The sequence below is a fragment of the Vidua chalybeata genome, chromosome 2 (genome assembly GCF_026979565.1).
Source record: "Vidua chalybeata isolate OUT-0048 chromosome 2, bVidCha1 merged haplotype, whole genome shotgun sequence".
Lineage (NCBI taxonomy): Eukaryota > Metazoa > Chordata > Aves > Passeriformes > Viduidae > Vidua > Vidua chalybeata.
This window is the reverse complement of record NC_071531.1, coordinates 75,810,689-75,831,965: the sequence shown is the minus strand read 5'-3', so window position 1 is coordinate 75,831,965 and position 21,277 is coordinate 75,810,689. Positions and strand designations below refer to the sequence as shown.

The following is a 21,277-nucleotide window of genomic DNA, read 5'->3' as shown; positions in this document are numbered from 1 at the left end:
TGAGTTCCAAGCCTTCAGCCAAAGGCCACTGACATCATGGGGTTTTGCAGGGCTGTGCTGGTTTGTCCCCACAGAGCTGCTTGCTTCTTGCAGGGACCAGTGCAACAGCTGCAGCCTGAGCCCAGCAAGATGTATTTGTGTAAATCATGCTGCTGACATTGGATTTTAACTTGTGGGCGTCCAGCAGTGCCTTTTCCAAACCGTGAGAGTCCAATTCCCCAAACTCAGAGGAGAACTGGCCAGGAAACATGAGCTTAAGATGACACTTCCCACATGGCCCCACTACATAACTTTAAGTCTGTCCCCTCTGGGAATGGCAGTAGGAACTGCACAGAATCTTATCCCTCCTTGGCTGTACTTGATACATTCCCTCAACATATCAACATCAAGCCAAAGGATTAGAGGGTTAGGTCTACGCTGTTAAATGAGGGAGGGACCTGAATTTATCCATGGCCCCAAGGATGATGACCATGAGGGATTGAGATTCATGATTCTTTTTGTCTTGTGGAGAGCTTGAGTTGAGTATCTTTGGTCATGATACGGGTGGGACCGATGCCTGGAGGCATCCAGATGGCATCCCATGGAGATTATTCACTAAGAATGCTGCATGGATGTGGAAAAGGAGTGTTTGTCCTCATTGCTTTGTAGCTGGGTGCTGCAGCATGGCAAGTTGAAATGGCTTTGGGATCTCTGTCTCGTATTCATCCTCTATGCCTTACCCTCCTGGGGATCTATCTGCATTTAACTTGATCTAGTGTCCTGATTTTTCCCTTAGCGTCTGCTAGTCTTTAAATACTATTTTTCTGCCATGATTTCGTTTCTTGCCTCCTTTCCTGCCCTCCAGCAGGACCCGCTGTCAGCATGTGACCTCGACACATGAGCTGTCCTTTATTCTAGTGCCAAAAAACCCCACAACATAAAAAATCCAGACCAATCTTGGCAGTCTCCTTTAACAGGATTTATCTTCCCAGCCCTTGCAATACCCTCCCAGCCCTGCAAAGCAATCCATCTCTCACCTACTATTACGGAGTTCATCTCACAGACCTAATGGAGTACATGAGTCCTGAATTGGCTCCCACTAATGCTCTCAGTGGCCGGGTCGCTGTGGGAAGCAAGCTGGGAATTCATTTTGAAAATCGATGAGGATGCCAATAGAGCGGCTTTCCCCAGGGAAGTGACATGCTTTTACCAGGCATTGCCTCCTGCCCCCCTTCATCCCCCATTTTCATTTATGTGGTTGGAGTAACCATGGAGTAATTCATCTTAATTTCAATGAGTTAATCTTTTGCACTGCGTTCTCTGGTTTCCCCAAATCAGACTGATTTTTGGGGAAAGATTAAGGTTTCCTGGCAGTGCAGAATGCCAGGGCTCCCTGAAGTGTTATGATCTGAAGTTGCTCTGCCCTGGGGTGTTGCTGGGGATTGTCTCCTCTGTGCAGCCCCATCTCTTCCCCCAGGCTGTGTTAGCACAACTAAATCAGTGTTATTTCTAACTCCTGGGTGTATTTTGCCTTGCCATGATATTTTGATGCAATGGCAAGTGCAGAGCCTGCAGGGATAGTGTGAGAGGACAGCTCAGAGCTATTGGAGGGACCCCAATGCAGTGCAGTTCATAGTTGTCCCCAGAGGTCACCTTCATGCTGGGATGGGAGCACAACACCAACCTGTCATCCTCACCATGCCCAAAGAGTCTTGGCCAAAGCACAGTGCCATGGGCAATTCGTGGTGGTGATTCAGGAGGTGGCAAGATGGGGTTCGTGAGAGTGTAGCACCCCTGTTTTTGATGGCACTGTGGGTTTGGGATCTCTCAGCCTGGTTATCTCAAAGCACTCGATTTGGAATTTTCATAGCTCTCAAGACTCCTTTTCTGATGGGGATCGTTCTGCACTGCTATGGGATAAATATTTAATAAGAATGAGGGTCAAGACACTGTTTTGTCCGAGGACACTGAGATGGCCATTTACTCCCATGAAGAGCCCCAGGGGATCTTTAATGCCCATGCAAAAAAGACAAGAATCAGAGTTTTAAGCTGTCATCCCCCACCATTAATGTCAATGTTAAATATCGATCCTTTCTGTGTTTAGCACAAACCAAACAACACAGTCAAGCCAGGCTCTTTGGCTTTTATTAATGTACTTTTTGTGCACTGGGTGAAGTTTGCAGTAACGCCAGGGAAAAAATGTAGCAGCTGTGAATGAGCAGCAGACAAGATTGATTTTGTATCTTGACATGATTCAGGAGTTGGTGAAAAATCACACTGTGTGATTCTCCTTGTCCAAGCCACTATAGCCGCTTTGTAGAGAATTCATTTCTCTGTAGCATAAAGAAGTCACGTGCAAAATTTCTGCTATGATCTGGAATTTGAGGGAAGGAATAGAAAAAAAGGGGTTGGTAATCTATAAAAAGTCCCTCATCCTTGTGTTGGAGCATGGGTGCCTGAAGTCAAATTTGAAGAGCTGGTGAGCATCATGTCAGGGAAACGTGAGATCAATCCCAAAATTAGTGGTGGCTAGAAAATGTGTGGATTTCCCCTTTTGTTGGGGTTTGGGTTTTTTCTGTGTTTTATATCAGCACCAAATAAATGTAAATCACACTTATTATATGAAGTGTGACTTCTGCAAACCACAGTAAGTGGTTTTCACATGTCAGGAGCGCATGGATGGTCTTCTGTGTGGTCTTCTGCAACCAGAGATGGATCAGCATTTGCAAAATATTCTGCAACTTGTGGGTTTTCTGGGTGTTTTGGTTTTGTTTTGGCTTTTTTGGGTTTGTTTTGTTTTGTTTTGTTTTGTTTTGTTTTTTGATGTGGATTTACAGCTTGGCTGTAAAAATTCATCTGTGGTTTGAATTAATGAAGCACATTTATGAGAGGGCTGGAGTAGCTGGGTGATTATTCCTGACCACTGGGATATTCTCCATTGAAATTAATTTAATATTTTAAAGTCTGTTTCTCCTTGAGCAGGGGGAGTGGGCACTAAGAGTCACGTCTTGGGTCTGCATCCCTTTATATTCACAGAAAATAGCAGCAACTCTCTTGAGGTCACAAAATCAATACAGAATTTGGAAACATGAGAATATTTTTCGTCTTTGCTGTCATTATGTTCATCTAGATTTCCACCCTATTCCTCAGTTAACCCAAGTGTAAAGGGATAGCAGTGATGCCCTTACACAGAGGGATGGAGGTGACTTAAATCACATCTCATTGTGGTGTGAAAGTTCGTCTCTTTTAAATCAGGTTTTAACAACCTACTGAGCTCCCCAATAAATAGGCTGACATCCTGCAAACATCCTAGCAAGCCACTAAGCATGTGACAAAGTCTTATAAAATTAGGAAATATAATTTATGATAAAATATGATAGATATTTATTTCCATACATGGTACCTGTAGCTGCATGTGCTCTGAGTAGAGAAGCTGAGAGGATCACTTGGAGCCATTAGCAAACTACACCAACCTCCATAAATGCCAGAGCATTTACGTAAGGAAAACCCTGGGAACATGGGATGTGGGGTGGCTACATCTGACACTCACAGGTGTGTTTTTTCCCTGCACAGACACCCTGAGGAGCATTGCCTCCATGAACCATGCCCCGCGCTCCTCCCCAGCAGAGCTCAGCAGTGCCAGCCACCACCTGCTGCGAGAGCGCAAGTCCTCAGCGCCATCCCACTCCAGCCAGCCCACCCTGTTCACCTTCGACTCACCTGCCAGCCACCTCCAGAGCACCCTGTCTGCCAGTGCCCCCCAGGACTACCTTTTCCTGCACCAGTGTATGAGCAGAAAGTCAGAAAATGCAAGGTATTGTGGCCCACCCACTCGGGGACAGCTGAGGGAAGGGCTGGGTGTGAGTGGCTCAGCCCACCTCCATCCTTGGTGGTCTGCAAAACCCATCTGGAGAAAGTCTTGAGTGATGGTCTCATCTCATCATGGTTGGGAAGAGGTCAGAGTGGTGACCTCACAAGTTCCCAGCTTTCCTGGCTTTTCAGGTGGTGTTAAAAACTGGCTGAAAGCTCAGACCCAGATGATGGTGGTCAGTGGCATGAAGTCTGGTTGGAGGCCAGTCCCCAGCAGTATCCCAGGGGTCAATATTGGGTCCAGTTCAATGGGGCATGAAATTGCTGAAGCGCCCGGAGCATCTTTCTTAAATGGAAAGGCTGACAGAGCTGGAACTGTTCAGCTGGCACTTGAAGAGGCTCAAGGGTATCTCCCCTGCAGGGACAGTGCAAAGGGGATGGAGCCAGGCTCTTGTCAGTGATGCCCAGTGCCAGGAACCTGAGGCCATGGGCACAAACTTAAATGCAGGAAAGCCCATCTGAACACCAGGAAACTTTTTTTTACTGTGAGTGTGACTAAACACTAGCACACATAGCCCAGAGAAGTTTAGGAGTCTCCATCCTAGAAGATATTCAGAAGCTGTCTGGGCATAGTCTTGCCACAGCCCTAGGCTACCCTGCTTGAGCAGGTGTTTAGACCAGATGACTTCTACAGGTCCCTTCCAACCTTAGCCACTTTGTGATCCTGCAGGCAGGGCCCTAATTCCTGCCCTTAACCAGAAAAAGGACAAACAAAGGGATGGTCAGGGTTTGCACCACCCTACTGTTCACCCCTTCCAGAGCTCACTGGCTTTCGTGGCAGCTGGTGGTGCACAGTGTGGGATTTCTGAGCCAGCGACAACTCCCCGCCTCCAGACCCAGCCGGTTGCCTTAAATAGCGAGGAGTTTTTTTTGACGGGAAGAGTTTTGGCTTGCAGGAGCGGGCGAGGAGGGAGGGAGGGAGGGAGGGAGGGAGGGAGGGAGGGAGGGAGGGAGGGAGGGAGGGAGAGACAGTCGGAACCCAGCTGGCGTGGAGTGAGAGCAGAGCTCAGGCTGCAGCCTCCACTGGGCTTTCCTGCTGCAGCTGACTTTCCCTACTCAGAAAACAACAACAGAAAAAAGGCTCAGAAAAATTAACTTCAGATAGTGTTAATGGAGCAGTGTTTAAAAAAAATGGTCCTGTCACACTCCAGCTGTGAGGATACCTAAAAGCCACCCTCTGAGAACCTGAACGGGGCTGAGACCTGGAGGAGAAGGGATCAGGCACCAATGCTTTGGTGAGCAGAAACAAACTGGCCAGTGGTAGCTTCTGCAACTGGGCCAGAAATAATCCTCTGATCAATGCCCGGTGCATGGGGTCAGGCTGCAGGACTGCTGGGAATCCCTCCCCTTTCTGCTCTGGAGCTCTTACTTTATTCATCCATAAAATCAGGGTAATAGTAGCTAATTGGCAGGCAATGCAGAATAATTAACCCATGAGATGTTTCAAGTCGTCAACCAAAAATACCCTGACAGAACCCAAACCACTTCAGGGTGGGCTGAGGTCCAAAGGTGGCAGGGATTAATTTGCCTTACCACAGCATCACTTGCTTTTTCCCCTAAATAAGCCCTATTTCTGAGCGCCATCTCGTGCTGGCTCCATGAAACAGAGTCCCTGGTGTCCCTGCAGAGCGTCAACCACACCAGAGCAGTGTAAACCAGCATATCCCAGCTTTTCCCATAGGACTGTCACTTTCCCAGTGATTTGCCACAACTGGAAACTCTCCCCATAAGCATTTCACTTTTTCTCACCAAAATGATTGATAGAGGGCAGAACTTTCTTCGTGGGGGGGCTGTTTATATGGGGCTGGCTGAGCCCTTTCTGACTGGGAGAGTGTGGTCCCCAAAAGCCTGACCCATGTGTGGGATAAAACAGGAGATGAAGTACCTTCAAGGGAATCAGCAGAGGAGCAGTGGCTAACCAGCAGTTGTTAGAGGCCTGAGATCTCTGTGCTTGGCCCCTGTTCTGACAAGTGTACCCAGGCATGACCTCATGTAAATTGAGGAATCATTACCAAGGCATGGATCTAGTGACCATGCTGCCCTGCTCACCCTGGACGACTCAAGGACTTTTACAAATCTGAAATTAGCCCTGAGGTTCATTCCTCCCTCCCCGTGCACGTCAGGGCTGCAAACCGCAGATCCCAGCTGGAGACTTCTATTACCTCCCCAGTGCTTGTCCTGCAAGAGGGCAGGATGATGGCATGGCTGGAGGCTTTGAAATAATCCCCATTCACTAATTCTTTCAGGCCTTCTCAAACATATTTGGAAGGCAAAGGTGAGATGAAGTCTCTCTCCTGAGCTGCAGATGGGTGGTCGAGGCACCGTGGCAGTGCTGGCAGATTGGCACTTTGCAGCTGTGCCCTGGGACATTGTCAACTGGTGTGAAAATTGCCCTTTTGGAGCAATTTATGCCTGGACAAAAGGCACATTCTTGCTTATGGCCTTGTTATGGAGCTGGGTGCATGTACCTCTCACCTATGACAGAGGCATTTTGACAGTGTTTCAGGATCAAGTGGCTTGTGGGCATGTTTGGAGGGGTCTGAGGTGTTCTCATTGCTCTGGGGCTGGGCAGTGCAGGCCAGTAAGGTGACAAACAGAGGGAGCAGAGCTCTCTGCACCCAGAACCAGGTCTCCCCCCATTCCAGCCCCTTTCTCCTCTCCCTCTGTAGGAGTGCCAGCTTTTCCCAAGCCACAAGGTCTGCCTTCTTCATGCGGAGCGACACGGCGGTCCAGAAGCTCTCGCAGGGCAACGGGCACTGCATGAACGGCATTGGTGGGCAGCTCCATGGCTTTTACAGCCTGCCAAAACCCAGCCGGCACAACTCGGAGTTCAGGGACAGTGCCTACGACCTCCCGCGCTCCTTTGGCTCCTACACCCACCCCAAGTCGAGCCTCACCAGCTCCGAAACTGATAATGAGGAGGTCTACACCTACAAGACTCCCAACAACACCCTATGCAGGGAGTTTGGGGAGCTCTCCACGGACTCCTATGACATCCCTGCCACCCCACTCTCCATCTACCAGATCCCCAGGACATTTACACTGGACAAGAACCACAACGCTCTGGCTGTGGCCGCCAGCGACTCACCTGCTGCACCACCCCCACGGCCCCCGAAACCCGGGCAGACAGAACCACGGTGGGGCAGTCCGCCCCAGCGGCCCCAGCCTGGTGAAAATTTAGGTCTTACCCCCATGGCAGCCACCATTCCCCGGAGAAACACGCTGCCAGCAGTGGAGAACAGCAGACTGCACCGAGGTGATTTTGGAGGTGGGGACCTGGGGGTGGCTTTGTGCTCTCTGGCAACCTTGGGCAGATCAGTCCTACTGGGTTGTGGTAGGGTTGGGGTGCAAGTGGCATCAACCAAGGGGTTGAACACAGAGAAGCTCTGCCCAGCCAGGATCTGGCCCTGGTTTTTGTATTCAGCAGGCATGGAAAGGCATATGCAGAGTTTTGCCCACCAGAGCTGCTCTGCTGGCTCTTGGCTGTGTTGTACCTTAAACCAAAACCCCAAATGTGCTTGTTTATGCAGCCCTTCACCAGATTTTTGTGATTTCAGACATTTTTAGCTTACCTTTACTTCAATTTGTAACTAGGTTTATCAGAAAATACTTCAGCTTGGAGCTGCCTTGGGTTTTCTTGCCAAGGTGGGTGAGCAAAACCTTGGTTTTTCATATCTCCAAAACCCAACATCCCCACGTGCAGCAGAGCCATGAGTGCCATGGTCCATGGGTGGGCTGTAGGTGCACATGCCCTTTCCAAACCTCGCGGCCTAGGATGAAATAGTTGCAAAGTAACTTAGAAAAGGTGGCTGGAGAGAAAATGCACTGTAAATTATACACACGGCTCTCTGAAATGCTTCTTCCATCTCCTGCTACCTAAATGCCCACACTTAGGCTGAGATCAGATTCATGCTCAGCAGCAAACAGACTGGTCTAAGAGCTTAGCACCCATCCTCCCCTTACTGGAGGCTGCCAGCCTTTACATTTATTGAGCAAGCTCTAACAGAGCTTCCTCTTAACCCAGTTTTGTCACCATGATCTGCCTTATCTGACACCTTTACCCCTGGGACTTTGCAGCACTTCAGCAGAACAGGGTTAGGTCTGCATGGCACATGCAGTTGTGCTGATGCATCAAAGAGATGCTAATTGTGAGGGAACATAGCAGAGAGCTTGTGACAAGCTAAAGACCATGTCTTCTCATCATCATCTCAATCAACAAGAACAGATACTGCCCTACCAGTGCCTGGATTTTGTTTTCAGGGGACCCCTTTTTGTTAGCAGTTGTGGGGGGACACGTGCATTTGTGGTTGTGTTGCAGCTTCTTCTTGTGAGACGTACGAGTACCCCCAGCACGGGGGTGGCAGCGCTGTGCAGTCGGTCGAGTCCATGAACGATGGCTACAACTCCTACCTGGTGAGTTGGCCTTGGTGTGGGCCACCACACTACAGGCACCACTTGCACCTTACAGATTCAGAGACAGGCTGGTTCCAAGTTGGCCCTCACAGCCCAGTCCTGTAGAGCTAAGTCAAGAAGGGGTCTATTCATGGTTTCTGTTAAAACCATGAGGGTTTGCAGAGAACAGATGGAGTGGCAAACACCTAACCCAGCATCATGTGCAGAGCTTTGCTTCCACACAGTGTATCTGCCTGCAGCTTTGGCCCAAAAAAAACTACCCAAGAGTTTGCCTTCTTCCTGAAAGTCTGAGATGCCGCTGAGCTAAATTTTGACATGCTGCCAGAGCAGCCTCTTTTGTGCACTTTCTAAGATTTCCTGAGCTGGAAATGACATTAAAGCAACCTTTCATATTGCATTTTAGTCATAGACAGAGCCTAGGGAAGAAAGACTTTCCAGGTTAAGCATGCTTCTCCAGCTCACTCTGATCATGAGAGGATGCTCAGGTCTGGGTGATAAAGACCTTTCTGAAAACTCAGGATGTTTCAATGTCTTGGAAACAAAGGAGGTAGACCCTCTCAGTGCAAACTGATGTCCAAGGAGGGGACAGATCATTCCTTCCTTTTGTGCTTAGATTTTAGAATGTCCCCTCAGATGTTGTCTGGTTATGATGAAAGGAAGGGTTTGTAGTGGATGAGGTTGAGCAGTGCCTGATGCTCACAGCACGTCCTCCCCCAGCAGGCCAAGGCAGCGGTGGCCCGCTCCCACAGCACCGACTCTGAGGACAACTACGTCCCCATGAACCCTGGTTCCTCACCCCTAATCCACGCCGAGAAAGCCAATGACAATGCCCAAAGTCTCTACATCCCCATGAGCCCTGGGCCGCACCACTTTGACCTGGTGGGGTTGTCCTCAGCCACCCTTCCATTGCATAAAGGAGGAGCCGTGGCTCAATGCCACCGACGGCTGAGTGAAATCCAGCCCCCACCAGTCAACCGCAACCTCAAACCCGACCGGAAAGGTAAGAACCGTTGGTTGTGCACAAATCTTTCCAGGAATCCTTCTGTTCTCTTAATATTTCAGACTACATCTGTGAAGTTGTGTCCAGTCCTCGGTGGGGTGCACTTTGCTACTGCCAGTACAGTCAGACCTTCAGATGTCCCCCATCCCCTTCCTCTTTCAGAAGCTCTATAGTGCAAATGTAGCTTTCATGGTGCTTGATCAGTCCATCTCAAACCCTTCCAGGCCTTTACAGGAGATGGATGTCACAGGCAAGATTTCACCCCCTTGGCCTGCACACCTTCTGTTCTCCACCCCAAAATCTCAATGTTGTATTCAGATGACACAAGTTTCCTACTGGCTGGTTCCAGGCAGTTCTTCCTTCAGGGCTCTGCTAACATTCTACAAATCTCTCCCTAATCCATTGTCTGACAGGTGGCCAAGGAGATCCTGAGTAAGAGGGCTCCCATCTCTAGGGTGTCAACACCTAACCCCATGAACACTCCATTCAAGGGCTGGGGTTGGATCATAGAACTCTTCCACCTGATGAACCATCCATGATGAGAAGAACTTTCACACTACTCTGCAGATGTCCTTTCCCATTCCCTATGGGAAAACACTCCAAACAGAGGCAGTTCAGACCTGGCAGAGCCTGGTCTTGTCCCCATCTAATGCATTAGTTACCACAGATATCTAATGAGTGGTTTTGGGGTTTGGGCATTTTTAGCAGATCTCTATTCCCTGTAAGGCACATCCCCCTTTTGGGACTACCCATCCACTTTGGGGTACGAAGCAGAGGGAGAAATTCACTGTTTTCTTCCAGTTCTGGCATTAAATGAGCACAAGGGTTTTGGTTCAGAGTATTTGTCATCAGCAGGGAGGGCTGGGGGGCTGATTAGCAGAATGGGAAGTAATCAACCATCTGTTGGGGACACTCTCATGCGAGTCATGGATGCTGAACTGTAGGAACATGCTGCCTCTGAATAAAGGCTTTTCCTCTCCCCAGCAAAGCCATCACCGCTGGACCTGAGGAACAACACTGTCATTGATGAGCTTCCCTTCAAATCACCAGTCACAAAATCCTGGTCCAGGCCAACGTGAGTAATGACTGGGAGATGAATTCTTCCATTGCTCCAAAAGCAGCTCTCTGGTCCCATTCTTACTGGTGTCCACAGGTAGCCATGCTGTCACCTCTGCCATGGATTAAACATTCCCCACATCACAGCTGGTGGCAGGAAGATAAATTAATTTAGTTTGGGATTTCACATGAAAGCCCAGCATGTGGCTAACCAGCTAATTAAGATCCCTTGAAGAGATTTCCTGTTTCTGGGATCTGACTGGAGAGCTGTGGCTCTGACCTGGGACCTGTGGTCCACCACGATTCATGATGCAGCTGAGCCAGACCAACTCAGCCATGCTGTGTAGGGGGCATGATTTCACATCCAAGCTATTCCCCTCAAAGCCCCACTGTCATCTCAAAGCACAGGGTGACTCTCAGGGCCTGACCAAGCCGTGTTTTGATTGCCTTGAAAGCAAAGCTTGGCCTGAAGGAAGTCTGCAAAATTAAACCAAAGCACTTCAGAGCTATGTCTGACAGCCAAAAATAACAGGATTCGCACAATTCCAGCTCTGCTACTAATTTATGGTCTGATGTTGACCAGTAAAAGGCAGAAGCAAAGCTTGGCTGCTATGACTCCTCTAATAAATTGGATTGTATGGAGACTGACTGCAGGGCATGAACACTGTGTGCTGAAATCACTGCACTGGGAAGCAGCAAGCAGGGTTTGATTGACAAGAGGTCTGACCCTAGAGAAGCTAATGGATTTTTCCCCTATCAGCTAATCATATGACCCTGCTTTACTGAAAGGCAACGAATAGCTTTTTGAGACACGTGCTTTAATGCCAGAAGCTGATTTCATTATTTTGTTTGGTATAATTAGATTTGGCCAATTGAAAGCAAGACAATTCCTCAGAGGATTTGTTTTCCAGCAAAAAATTTGGATATGTATGGTAAACAAGTACTGTTGCTGTTGTGAGGCTGGAGGTTAGAGGCTTCACCAAGGCTGCCCCTCCATCCTCCACAATTAAATGTTTCCTGTGAAGTGAAGGAGTTAGTGGAATCTGATTTGTATAGATGAGAGCAGGAGAGTTACAGGTACATAGCAAGCAAGGTGTTACTAAAAAATTCTAGAAAGAAAAAATTGAGGAGACCAAACCCAAGGATTTCCAACCCATGAAAAGGACAGGCTGAAGAACCTCAATGCCACCAGCTCTCCCTCACGCCCAGATTGGATCACAGCAATGGTTGCAGGCATCAGGAGCTGCCCTCTCCCATCCCTCCTTGGCAAAGGACAAGCAGGAGCTGCAGCCATCAGTAACACCTCAACCCTTGTTCTGGCAGGCACACGTTCAACACCGGCTCTCTGCAGTACTGTCGCCCTGTCTCCTCCCAGAGCATCACCAGCACTGACTCGGGAGAGAGCGAGGAGAACTACGTGGCGATGGTAAGGGCCCCACAGCAAAGATAGATGGTTCTGGCAGGATATACAATCTCCCCAGCTCTGCAGACACATTCCTAGCTGATGACATGGAAGTGCTCAGATAGCACTGTATAGAGTACATCCTTATGTGCATCCCTCAATGCACAAAACAGGATGTTTCCTTCTGAAAACAACACGGCTCATTGGAGTTTTAAACATGTATGAGAGCAGAAACATATATCACCCACTTTGCCAGGAATTAAGAGGGGATAAAAAATTTATACGGATTGTTAGGGTGTATTTTCCTAATTAAAGTTGAATTTTTTCAATTTTTTTCCCCTAATAGCTGCTGACATCATGTTTCTGTGGGAGCAGGGGCTATCAGAGCAGAAGCAGGGAGTGGCACTGCTTACAGGGAGGGGATTTTGTCTGTTTTGATGAAGCTACTAACTTGAAGAATATTTTTGAGGATATGTAACTAATGGGGTAGAGGAAATCTGTGCAGCATGGTTGTGATTAGCAAAGATCCCAGAGTTGGCCTGGCCTTGCTGAGGTGTGGTTCTAGGGACATGCTAAAGCCCACGTCTGCTGTCAGGCATGTGAATAAAATCAGCACAAAGGCAGCAGAGCTGCTCTGATACTTGAAATCAAGAGCATGAACTTGAAATATTTGTTAGCATAATATACAACATTTATAGTATCCCAGCAGTTCTTGCACATCCGTGTCCGAGAGGCAGGTGAGCAAATACCCAGGCTCTTTTAAAGGTGCCTCCATATGTTTCATTTCTGGATTTGTGTTAATTTCCTTTTTTCTTTCTTCCTTCCCACTTTAATCCTCATTATCTCTCCTGTCTCTTCCCTGCATTAGCAAAACCCCATTTCTGCTTCTCCTGTTCCTAGTGGTACCAACAGCCCAGCGCCTAAAAAGAGTTCGGGGAGTGTGGATTACCTGGCCCTGGATTTCCAGCCAAGCTCACCAGGGCCACATAGGAAGGTATGGGGGATTTTATAAACTTCTGATTAAAAGTGATGCATTTTAAGGGGTTCTATGCACATTGGCAACAGCATGGTTCAAAGGCCCGGAGTGTGGTTTCAGGAATCTCTGATGCTCGGAGGACTGGAGCACCTCTACTATGGAGGCAGGCTGAGACAGGTGGGATTGTTCAACCTGGAGAAGAAAAGGCTCCAAGGAGACCTTAAACCATCCAGTGGCTAAAGGGGCTACAAGTGAGCTGGAGAGGGACTTTTGACAAGGGCATGGAGTGACACTACAAGGGGTAATGACTTCAAACTGTCAGAGGGCAAGTTTAGATTAGATATTAGAAAGAAATTCTTTACTATGAGGGTAGTGAGGCACTTGAACAGACTGCCCGAAGAAGCTTTGGTTGCCACATGCCTAGAAGTTTTCAAGGCCAGGCTGGATGGCGCTTAGAGCAACCTGGTCTAGTGGAAGGTGTTTCTGCCCATGGCATGTTTGAAATGAGATAATCTTTAAGGTCACTTCCAACCCAAACCATTCTATGATCCACTGCTATATTTACTCTAGGTCAAACTCAGTCTATCTTGCATGTCTGCAGCTTTGCTGGCAGTGCAAAGCAGAAGCATGGATGTGCAGCGTTCAGGGATGCTGATGAGACCACAAATTCAGCTGGAGACTATATATTGAAAAGCTGTCAGGAGGTACCCCAAGAAGTATCAGAACTGGGTTTTTCCTCCTTCAAAACAACAGGTCCTCCTAGACCAGACTTGGATTTTGCACCTGAAAGGTGAAGGACAAGGGTTGTATAAACCTTCGTGGCAACCATTTGTGAGTTGGCCTCACTTTCTCAAACACCACCTTGTTTCCTAGGCAAAGCATCCCACTGGTTAGGTCCTTTTATTATTTGACACTTGTCCCTTGATGGTTTCTTTCTGCCCAGTGATTTCTCCAAGTATCACCCATTTAAATTATATCCCATTCTGCAAAAGTGATTTTAGACCACTAAAAACCATTATCCGGCTCCAGTTACAAGCAGATGAGGTCTTCTGAAATGCTTGTAAAGTCAGAAAAAGTCAGAAAAAACTCCAGGACTCCAGAAGCTATGGTAAAAAGTATCTCCTTGTTCTCAACACATCTCTTGGAAGACCCTGCAAACATAGCTATTGTTTTGGGGATGGAAATGAGTTAGTGCCATAGGTGGGTAGAGTCAGCACAGCTAAAAGGTATAGAGGTGGTATTTTTATGTGTATCTCTAAGAGTTCTGGAGTTCTTTACAGGAAAATGAGCAAGATGCAAGGCTGAACTCAAAAAATCAGCAGTTAGAGAACATAATTACAACCAAACATCCATGTCTCAAAGTTTGTGAGAAGGTAGAGACCCACATGCTGTTTCTACCCTTCCATTGCACTGCAGTCTCATGCCAGCAAGAGGCAGAGCAGATTGAAATCCTTCATCCAAGTGCCTTTGGGAGGTTAGAGGGAGGGTGATGAGCTGTGGGGTCTTCAAGAAAGCAGGAATGGTGCTGGTGGCTTGTGGCACCTGCTGTGCTGCTGCAGAAAGGAGTGAGAGGGAAGAGCAGGAAGCTGATGAATGACCAGATGGTGCCCTGTTTCTCTTCCCCACAGCCCTCCACCTCATCGGTCGCCTCAGATGAGAAGGTTGATTACGTGCAAGTGGACAAGGAGAAGACGCAGGCGCTGCAGAGCACCATGCAGGAGTGGACTGATGTGCGGCAGTCCTCAGAGCCTGCCAAGGGCATGAAGCAGTAATGCCTGCTGCAGGCAGTGAAACAGGCAAATGTCCTGTTGGTTTTCCCCAACTGTGGCTCTGCTGGGCTGCCAGACCCATTTGGGCTGGATTTCTAAGACTTGTCTGTGAAGAAGAGGTGTCATTGGTTTTTTTTCTCTTAAAACAAAACTTACTTTCAGGGGAAGACTTGGCGGATACTGTTTGCCAGTGGTAAAGACCAACTATGTTTGGTGGCTAGGTTTGTGCTTTAGCTGCTGGATGCACTATCCAGGAACTTTGACTTAGCAATACCAGGTTTCACCCTACACATTTTTTCCTTACAGCTATTAAAGCCACCCTGTATGTGCTAACACTGCATCATCTCTCCCCATCTTCTTCCATATCGTACCCTAAACCATGCCACGCAGGTTTGCAGCATCTTCCATAAGTAATCACTGCCCAGCTCTGATTCTTCACTCCTTACGGTTGTCCTCTTCTCTGCCTCCTCCCAGTCCCAAAACTGAGCAAGGACCATTGCTTTTGAAATCACTTCTGTTGTCCTGTCTCTTGTAAATAATACGTTCAAAACCTCTGAGGGCTGTTCTGCTCCTGGCTGGACAGCTGCCAAGGTTTTCATTGGGGTTGTTAACCTGCAGGAGCTTAACACACCATCCCATTGAGCTGACTTAGGAGCCCAGGACTTGGCCCATCATACACACACATACATGCCAGCACATGCTGTCATGAGTTTGTTGGGGTGTCTTCTGTTTATATTCTCCATTAACTCTGAAAGTGAATGGGCTGGAGAGATTGGTTTTTGAAGGGGCTGGAGGGATTGGCTTTGGAAGGTAGAATTTAAGCACTGACCCACTGCCTGTCTAAAACCAATTCCTGTGAATCTGACCCTAAAAACCAAAGTCTGCCTTTTGTGGCACCAAAAGAAGCCCATAGAGTGAGAGTCCTAAATCGTGGCCATTGTGAGAAGCTCTGTGGTTGAGTATGAGGGGGCAGGGAGGCTCTGGAGACCCTGTGTATGTGGACTGGCATAAGGATGAGTGACCAGAAGGGAGTAGAAGGCTGCTATGAGGATTGGGAGAAGGCAGGTACTGTACTGCAGAGGTAGGTTCTGGGTGAGGAGGTCTGGTGGAATGTTTCTTGGAAGAAAGAAGAAGAGCAATTGAAATGTTGGTTGATGGTGAGGTCATAGGCTTGGGAAGAGGCTGGTCAGGAGAGTCAGGGCAGGGCATTTCAGTATGAGCTTTAGCATAGCATTGTGGTTGGTTTGTGGAGAGTGCAAAAGGCTGAACTGTTTTCCCCTCATCTTCAGCAGTGTTTCTTCAACACAAAACTGGGGCTTGCTGACATTAATGACCCTAGGCTCTAATTATGGGGGGAGTCTGCTGTTGTCCCTTGCCAGCATCCTTAACACATCCAGGCTTTGGGATCGCTTGCCAGGCAGCTGCTGAGCACAGAGAGAAGAGAAGGATGAGACAGTTTAATGCAGAGATAATAATTCATGATCTCATGAAAACAGGAAGAACTAATGATTGCCATGGAGCAGCCTGATTGCCAGACAGCAAGCGCTGACACGAATAAACAGGCTGACCGCAAACCAAGAGCCAGATGAAGGAGACATTAGAAAGATTAGGTAATAATATTTATTAAAGAGCTGGAGCTATTCTTTCTGCAAGCTGAACCCCTCCCAGTGCCGTGGGCTCTGTATTCCACCAACACCACCAAGTTATATAGATTATTAACGCTTAAGCATTAACACATTTGCTTAATCTTGGTCTGAGCTTGGAAGGGTCCAGACGTGACCCACATGGGGATAGGATACCAGTCCCTTAAGAGCTGTGTGCTGCTGTGTGCTGGTAAAATAAGTCTTGAACTTTCAACACCATTTTGTATTTTCTTTTCGCATGCCATGAAAGGGAAAGATGTTATTAGAAAAGTTCTGACAACCCTGTTGAGACACTGAAGTGTTGGACTTTTATAGAAACAATTAAGCAAATACCCTAATGTTTATGCTAAAAATGATAATTACTAGAAGGGAAAAAAAACCCCAAAGCCCCAAAGGGGAAATCTTAGCACAGTCAGATGCTTTCTGAAGGTCAGGGAGTGTGTTACAGCCTGCAAGGGCCATTGCCTCCTGCTGGAGGCTTGCACACTTGCATGGTGAGATGACAAAAAGAAGACTAGAATGCAGTACTTAATATTTCTATTGCCCCTTTCATCTCTGCATCTCAGGGGAGACTAAACATTGGGTCTGGTCCAGAGCCCACTGAAGTGTGCATTCATCCATCTGGGAGAGCTCCCCATCCCACCAAAAAGAATGTCACTCCACTGGGAAGCTGATTTTTTCCTATTTCTTCTTCTAAGCTGTTAGCTTTAGTGGTTCAAGAGAGAACACAGTGGGTTTGAATGCAGTTTGCTGAGTGGGTACCTTGTGCTTATGCACTGGGACTAGGTGCATCCAGTGCCCACCCCCACGTTTAATCCAAGGCGTTAATTAAAACTGGAAAAGCCTTTTGTGGTGCTGGAGAAACTGGTCCTTTTTCTCCACATTTCACAAATGTCTTCATTCATGGAACAACCATTGGCATGGGATAGCTCTTTTCCCAGGCTCAGACACTGTTTTGATAATTTGCTCTCATGAGCATCCCTAGTAACTGGTCCATTGCATTTGGCAGACCAAGGACCAAAACAGCCCAAAAGCAGCTACTTAACAACTGCTGGTTGCTGGTCCCTCTCTGCTTTGCAGTGAAGTCAGTGTTTTCACTGAAACAGATACATTCCTCTACCTTTTCCCCTGCAAAGCACCAAGCAAACAGCACCACCAAACTAAGCGGAAGCCCACAGACTCTGTGCCATATAGACATGACTGTATCAACCCCTCCTGAAAGCATTAAGTAATCAATGGCTTCAGTGGAAATAGTCACGCATGACGATTGCCAAGCTGATTACAGCAGTCCCTGGTGATTAATGTTTGTGCAGTATTTAGTCTTAAACCATATTGAAAAGCAGCTGCTTTAATTACACGGACTGCCAAGAACTTTGTCCTGAAGGCATTGAGTTTATCACATCCACTTTATTCTTGGATTCTCAAGTATGACAGGCTCCTTTGTTAGAAAAAGGTATTTAAGGAAACTGAGAACATTGCAAATTATTCATTTTAATTTAAATTAAACTGGCTTGAATCTGTTCTACGGCTCTATGGTTCGATGTAGAAAAGGGATGTGCTTGCATGAGTGTGTGCTCATGGAGAAGGGTTGTCTGTGGCATTCAGGAATGCTTGCTCCATTCCCCCAGCTCTGAGCTGGGCAGGAGGAACCCTACAAGAAATGTGTGGGAACCAGGACGTGCTGGGAGACATTTTGCTGAGGGGCTCCCATGAGCTGTTCATGGGGCAGCAGTGCCGTGGTTTCACAGGGCTGTCCCTTGAGGTGCTATCTTCATCCTTGGAGCTTTTCAAGACCAGTCTAGGTCAACCCCATAGCTGACCCTCCTTGGAGCATCTCTTCCACACTGAGACCGTGTGCTGCCGGGGTTGAGTGGAGACTCCTCCTCCATGTGAGGGAAGGGGCCCAAGGGGTTGCCTAGAGCCCTATAATGTCCAAAACAGGGACAGAGCCACTTCTCTGGCCATGAAGCCAAGAGACAAGGCACACAGCTCAACCCCTAAGGCCATACTCCCCAGTGAGAAGACCTAATCCACACTGGGCCATCCCTTGCACCTGGGAAAGGGCTGGCTGGCCCAGAACAAGTCATCCAGGACATGGACAAGGCAGTTCTAGAAACTGGGAGACAGCTTGAACCTTTGTTCAAGCTGTAAATGTGTTAGGCTAGATCCAGATCTCTCACCAAATCCATGCCATCTCCACACCCTGGCATACCAGGAAGAGTTGGCTTGTTTTGGCTATCCAATGATCATGGCTCCTTGGGTGGGGAGGGGGGTACAGCCATGTCCAGGTCTTATGGAAGATGTTAAAATAGTTCCCAGGTCCTGTCTGATCTTTCTGGCCTAGGAGGCAAGTAAAAGGATAGTTTTCTCAAGTTGTGCTTTCATTGTGTTTGTGGTTTCCCACCTGGTGATGTAGAAGTTCCATTCCATCTAAAAGATGACACCCACAGTGTGTGTCCCATTGGAGGGATGCTGTCTAGATGAGGTGGATGCAGCCAAGCTGTTATTATGGAGAAGCCCTAGTTCTACAGGAAGGGGGAAGAGCAAAGCCTAACTCTAGCACCAGCCAGAGAACACACATGGCCATCAAAGAGCCGTCAAGAAAATCAGAGGGATCCAGTCCAACATCAAATCACAAGGGCCAGTAAGTCAGTGGAGGGCCTCTGATAAGTCTGACTGCCTCTCTTCTCTGCCCAACCTTCCTGCATGTACACAATGATCTTGCAGCTGTTAATGAGGCTCCTGCAGGTCAAGACATGCACTTTTTGATCATGATTCATCCTTGGTCTGGAGCAGTTCATCCCTCTATCAGCCTGTCCTTGGTGTCTCATCATTGTAGTGACAATTTTATCTCCTTGTTCACAACTCCTAGTGTTGTACTGTTAATCAGGTTGCTGATTTAGTGTCTTCTCTTGAGAAAAGTTGATATGTAGCAAGGTGTCACAATACAGCTGTCCCCTTCCAGCCCACGGCCAGCTGGTCCTGGCACATGGTCTTCAAGTTTTAACACCAGCCAGTAATATCTGAAACAGAAGCTGGGCCACATGGCTCCATCTCTTTAGCTTAAAAAAGCTTCTCAACAGACTTGCTCCAAATCAGCAGGCTCTTAATTTCTGACGTAGCCCATTGCTAACACATAACAGGTCAGTGGGTTGACCATATGGGAGAGGTTTGCCCCCAGACCAGGAGATAAGAAACCATCATTTTTGTTGTCATTCTCTGGGTGACTGTATCTTCATGTGGGATGAGAGGGTTCATGTGAACTCTGTATCCTGCTTTTTCTCCGGCTTGTAAAATGAAGGTTTTTAGTACTTATTTCCCCACCTCACAGATGTGTCATGAGGTGTAATTAATTGACATCTGATAATGCAAAGAGCTGTGTCGAGTCTGTAGGCAATGGTTTGGCAGCATGTGATGCTACCCTGTTGTCATGCCCAGCATCATACATGGCACTGACACATCCCGCTCTGCAAAACTCATTAAAAACCCATCCTTAACTACCAAGGTGAAAGAAAACTTGGCAGGATTTTCTTCTGAGTGGGGGGGGGGGGGGTGGAAATGTCATTTGCACAGTTTTCAGCATTCCGCTGCCACATTTACCCTGAAAATGCCATGGGTTTTTTGAGAGCAGTATGGACATGGTGGTTGAACCATGTTGCAGAGAGGGGAAAGGAACAAGACCCTGGGCTCCACGGGGAGCCTGTCAATGAATCCCGTAGGGTTAGGACCAAACCTTTAGAGTAGATATATCCCACTCAACCCAGCCCTTGGCAAAGTCATGTCCCCACTGACTTTGGGCATCATTGTGTGGGAACAGACGTGGTCAAATTAGGGTAGTTTTCTCCATTTGTTTCTTAACCTGCTGCGAGGAGGGGTTGGAGCCCTGGCTGTGAAGCTGTTGCATCAGCAGCCGATTCGCAGGGATGTTTTGTGTGTTTCAAAGCCTATGACTGTTCTTAAAGAGGAGTATTTTTAATTTTTTGATTTCCATTTGTAGAAGGAAGGACAAGAGTAATCTGTGGCAAACTGTACAGTATGTGTCTTCTTGTGGTGTCACTGTTTGAATGGTTATTAAGTTTTCAAATCACTGTGGACAGCTAATCACTTAAGTTATTAATTTATTCTTTGGGGGGGGTTGTTGTTTGGTTGGGTTTTTTTTAAGTAATTTGAAACAATTATTTATCCTGTAAATTGGTCTTGAGTGAAGCCTAGATAATACTTTTTTTGCTGTTAATAAACATGGTACATGCCTGACGTGAAGGTGATCTCATTTTTAAGTACTGTATATGCAACAGAAAAGCAACAGGAAAATAAAAGAATGATACTAAAAAGACATCTCTCCCTGGTGATTCCCAGCATGGATTCAGAGCAGGGAAAGAAAGGGGAAACTAATAAGCAGATCAAGTTTGATTATGTAGCACCTTTAAAGCTTTCAGAGCATCTTCTTGGCATGTTGCCAAGTTCAACCCTCCCTTTAAGACTTCCTTAAAAAAAAAAAAAAAAAAAGAAGACAGCTTGGAAAAGACACCTCCCTAAGCACAGCTCCTGTAACACCTCTTTTAGACAAGAGTAGCATCATCTCACATCTGCAGCATATGTGGAATCCCAAACCAAGAGCTGAGGACTCCCCTGTGGGCTCTCCTTGACCAGAGACACATGTGACAGACGAAACAAGCCAAACTATCTCATATGCCATAGCATATACTTTATCAATATGCCATATGCAAAAATGGCTGGCATTACTAACACTAATACCAATATAGCATATACTATAATTGGTGTAGCACAGATAGTAATGCACCATACTAGTACTATACTAGACTTCTGTAAGGCCTTTAATATCATCCCTTATAACATTCTCAGCTCTTAATTTACGAATTTGATGGATGGATGGACCATTGGATAAATAAGGAATTGGCTGGATGGCCACATTGGAAGAGCTACAGTCAATGATTCAGTGTCCAAACCAACAATGAGCAGTGTTCCTCAAAGATCTGTACTGGGACCAATACTATTTAATGTCTTCATCAGACATAGTAGTATTGGCTGAGTCCAAAAGGGAAGTCCAGTGCTAATAATTAGAGGAAACCAAGAGGGGCGAAACTGGTCAACCTCATTACACCCCTGACACTCTCCAGGCTGCCATCCATGCTGAGAACTGCATGCTGT

General features: G+C 47.3%; 1 protein-coding gene across 7 annotated transcripts in view; it reads left to right on the top strand.

Annotated features, from left to right (window-relative positions):
* Positions 1 to 20,368, top strand: part of GAB2 (GRB2 associated binding protein 2) — a 92,684-nt gene extending 72,316 nt beyond the window's left edge. For 4 of the 7 annotated variants that reach the window (XM_053935109.1, XM_053935112.1, XM_053935113.1 and 1 more), the window contains exons 3-10: positions 3,553 to 3,793; positions 6,519 to 7,117; positions 8,168 to 8,262; positions 8,980 to 9,262; positions 10,247 to 10,337; positions 11,642 to 11,744; positions 12,589 to 12,714; positions 14,325 to 20,368. In XM_053935109.1, coding sequence (XP_053791084.1) covers positions 3,553 to 3,793; positions 6,519 to 7,117; positions 8,168 to 8,262; positions 8,980 to 9,262; positions 10,247 to 10,337; positions 11,642 to 11,744; positions 12,589 to 12,714; positions 14,325 to 14,468 — 1,682 coding nt within the window. In that variant the 3' untranslated portion in view covers positions 14,469 to 20,368. The remainder of the gene's footprint in view (positions 1 to 3,552; positions 3,794 to 6,518; positions 7,118 to 8,167; positions 8,263 to 8,979; positions 9,263 to 10,246; positions 10,338 to 11,641; positions 11,745 to 12,588; positions 12,715 to 14,324) is intronic. The other 3 variants (XR_008429295.1, XM_053935111.1, XM_053935110.1) reach the window with 3 other exon arrangements.
* The last annotated feature ends 909 nt before the right edge of the window (positions 20,369 to 21,277 follow it).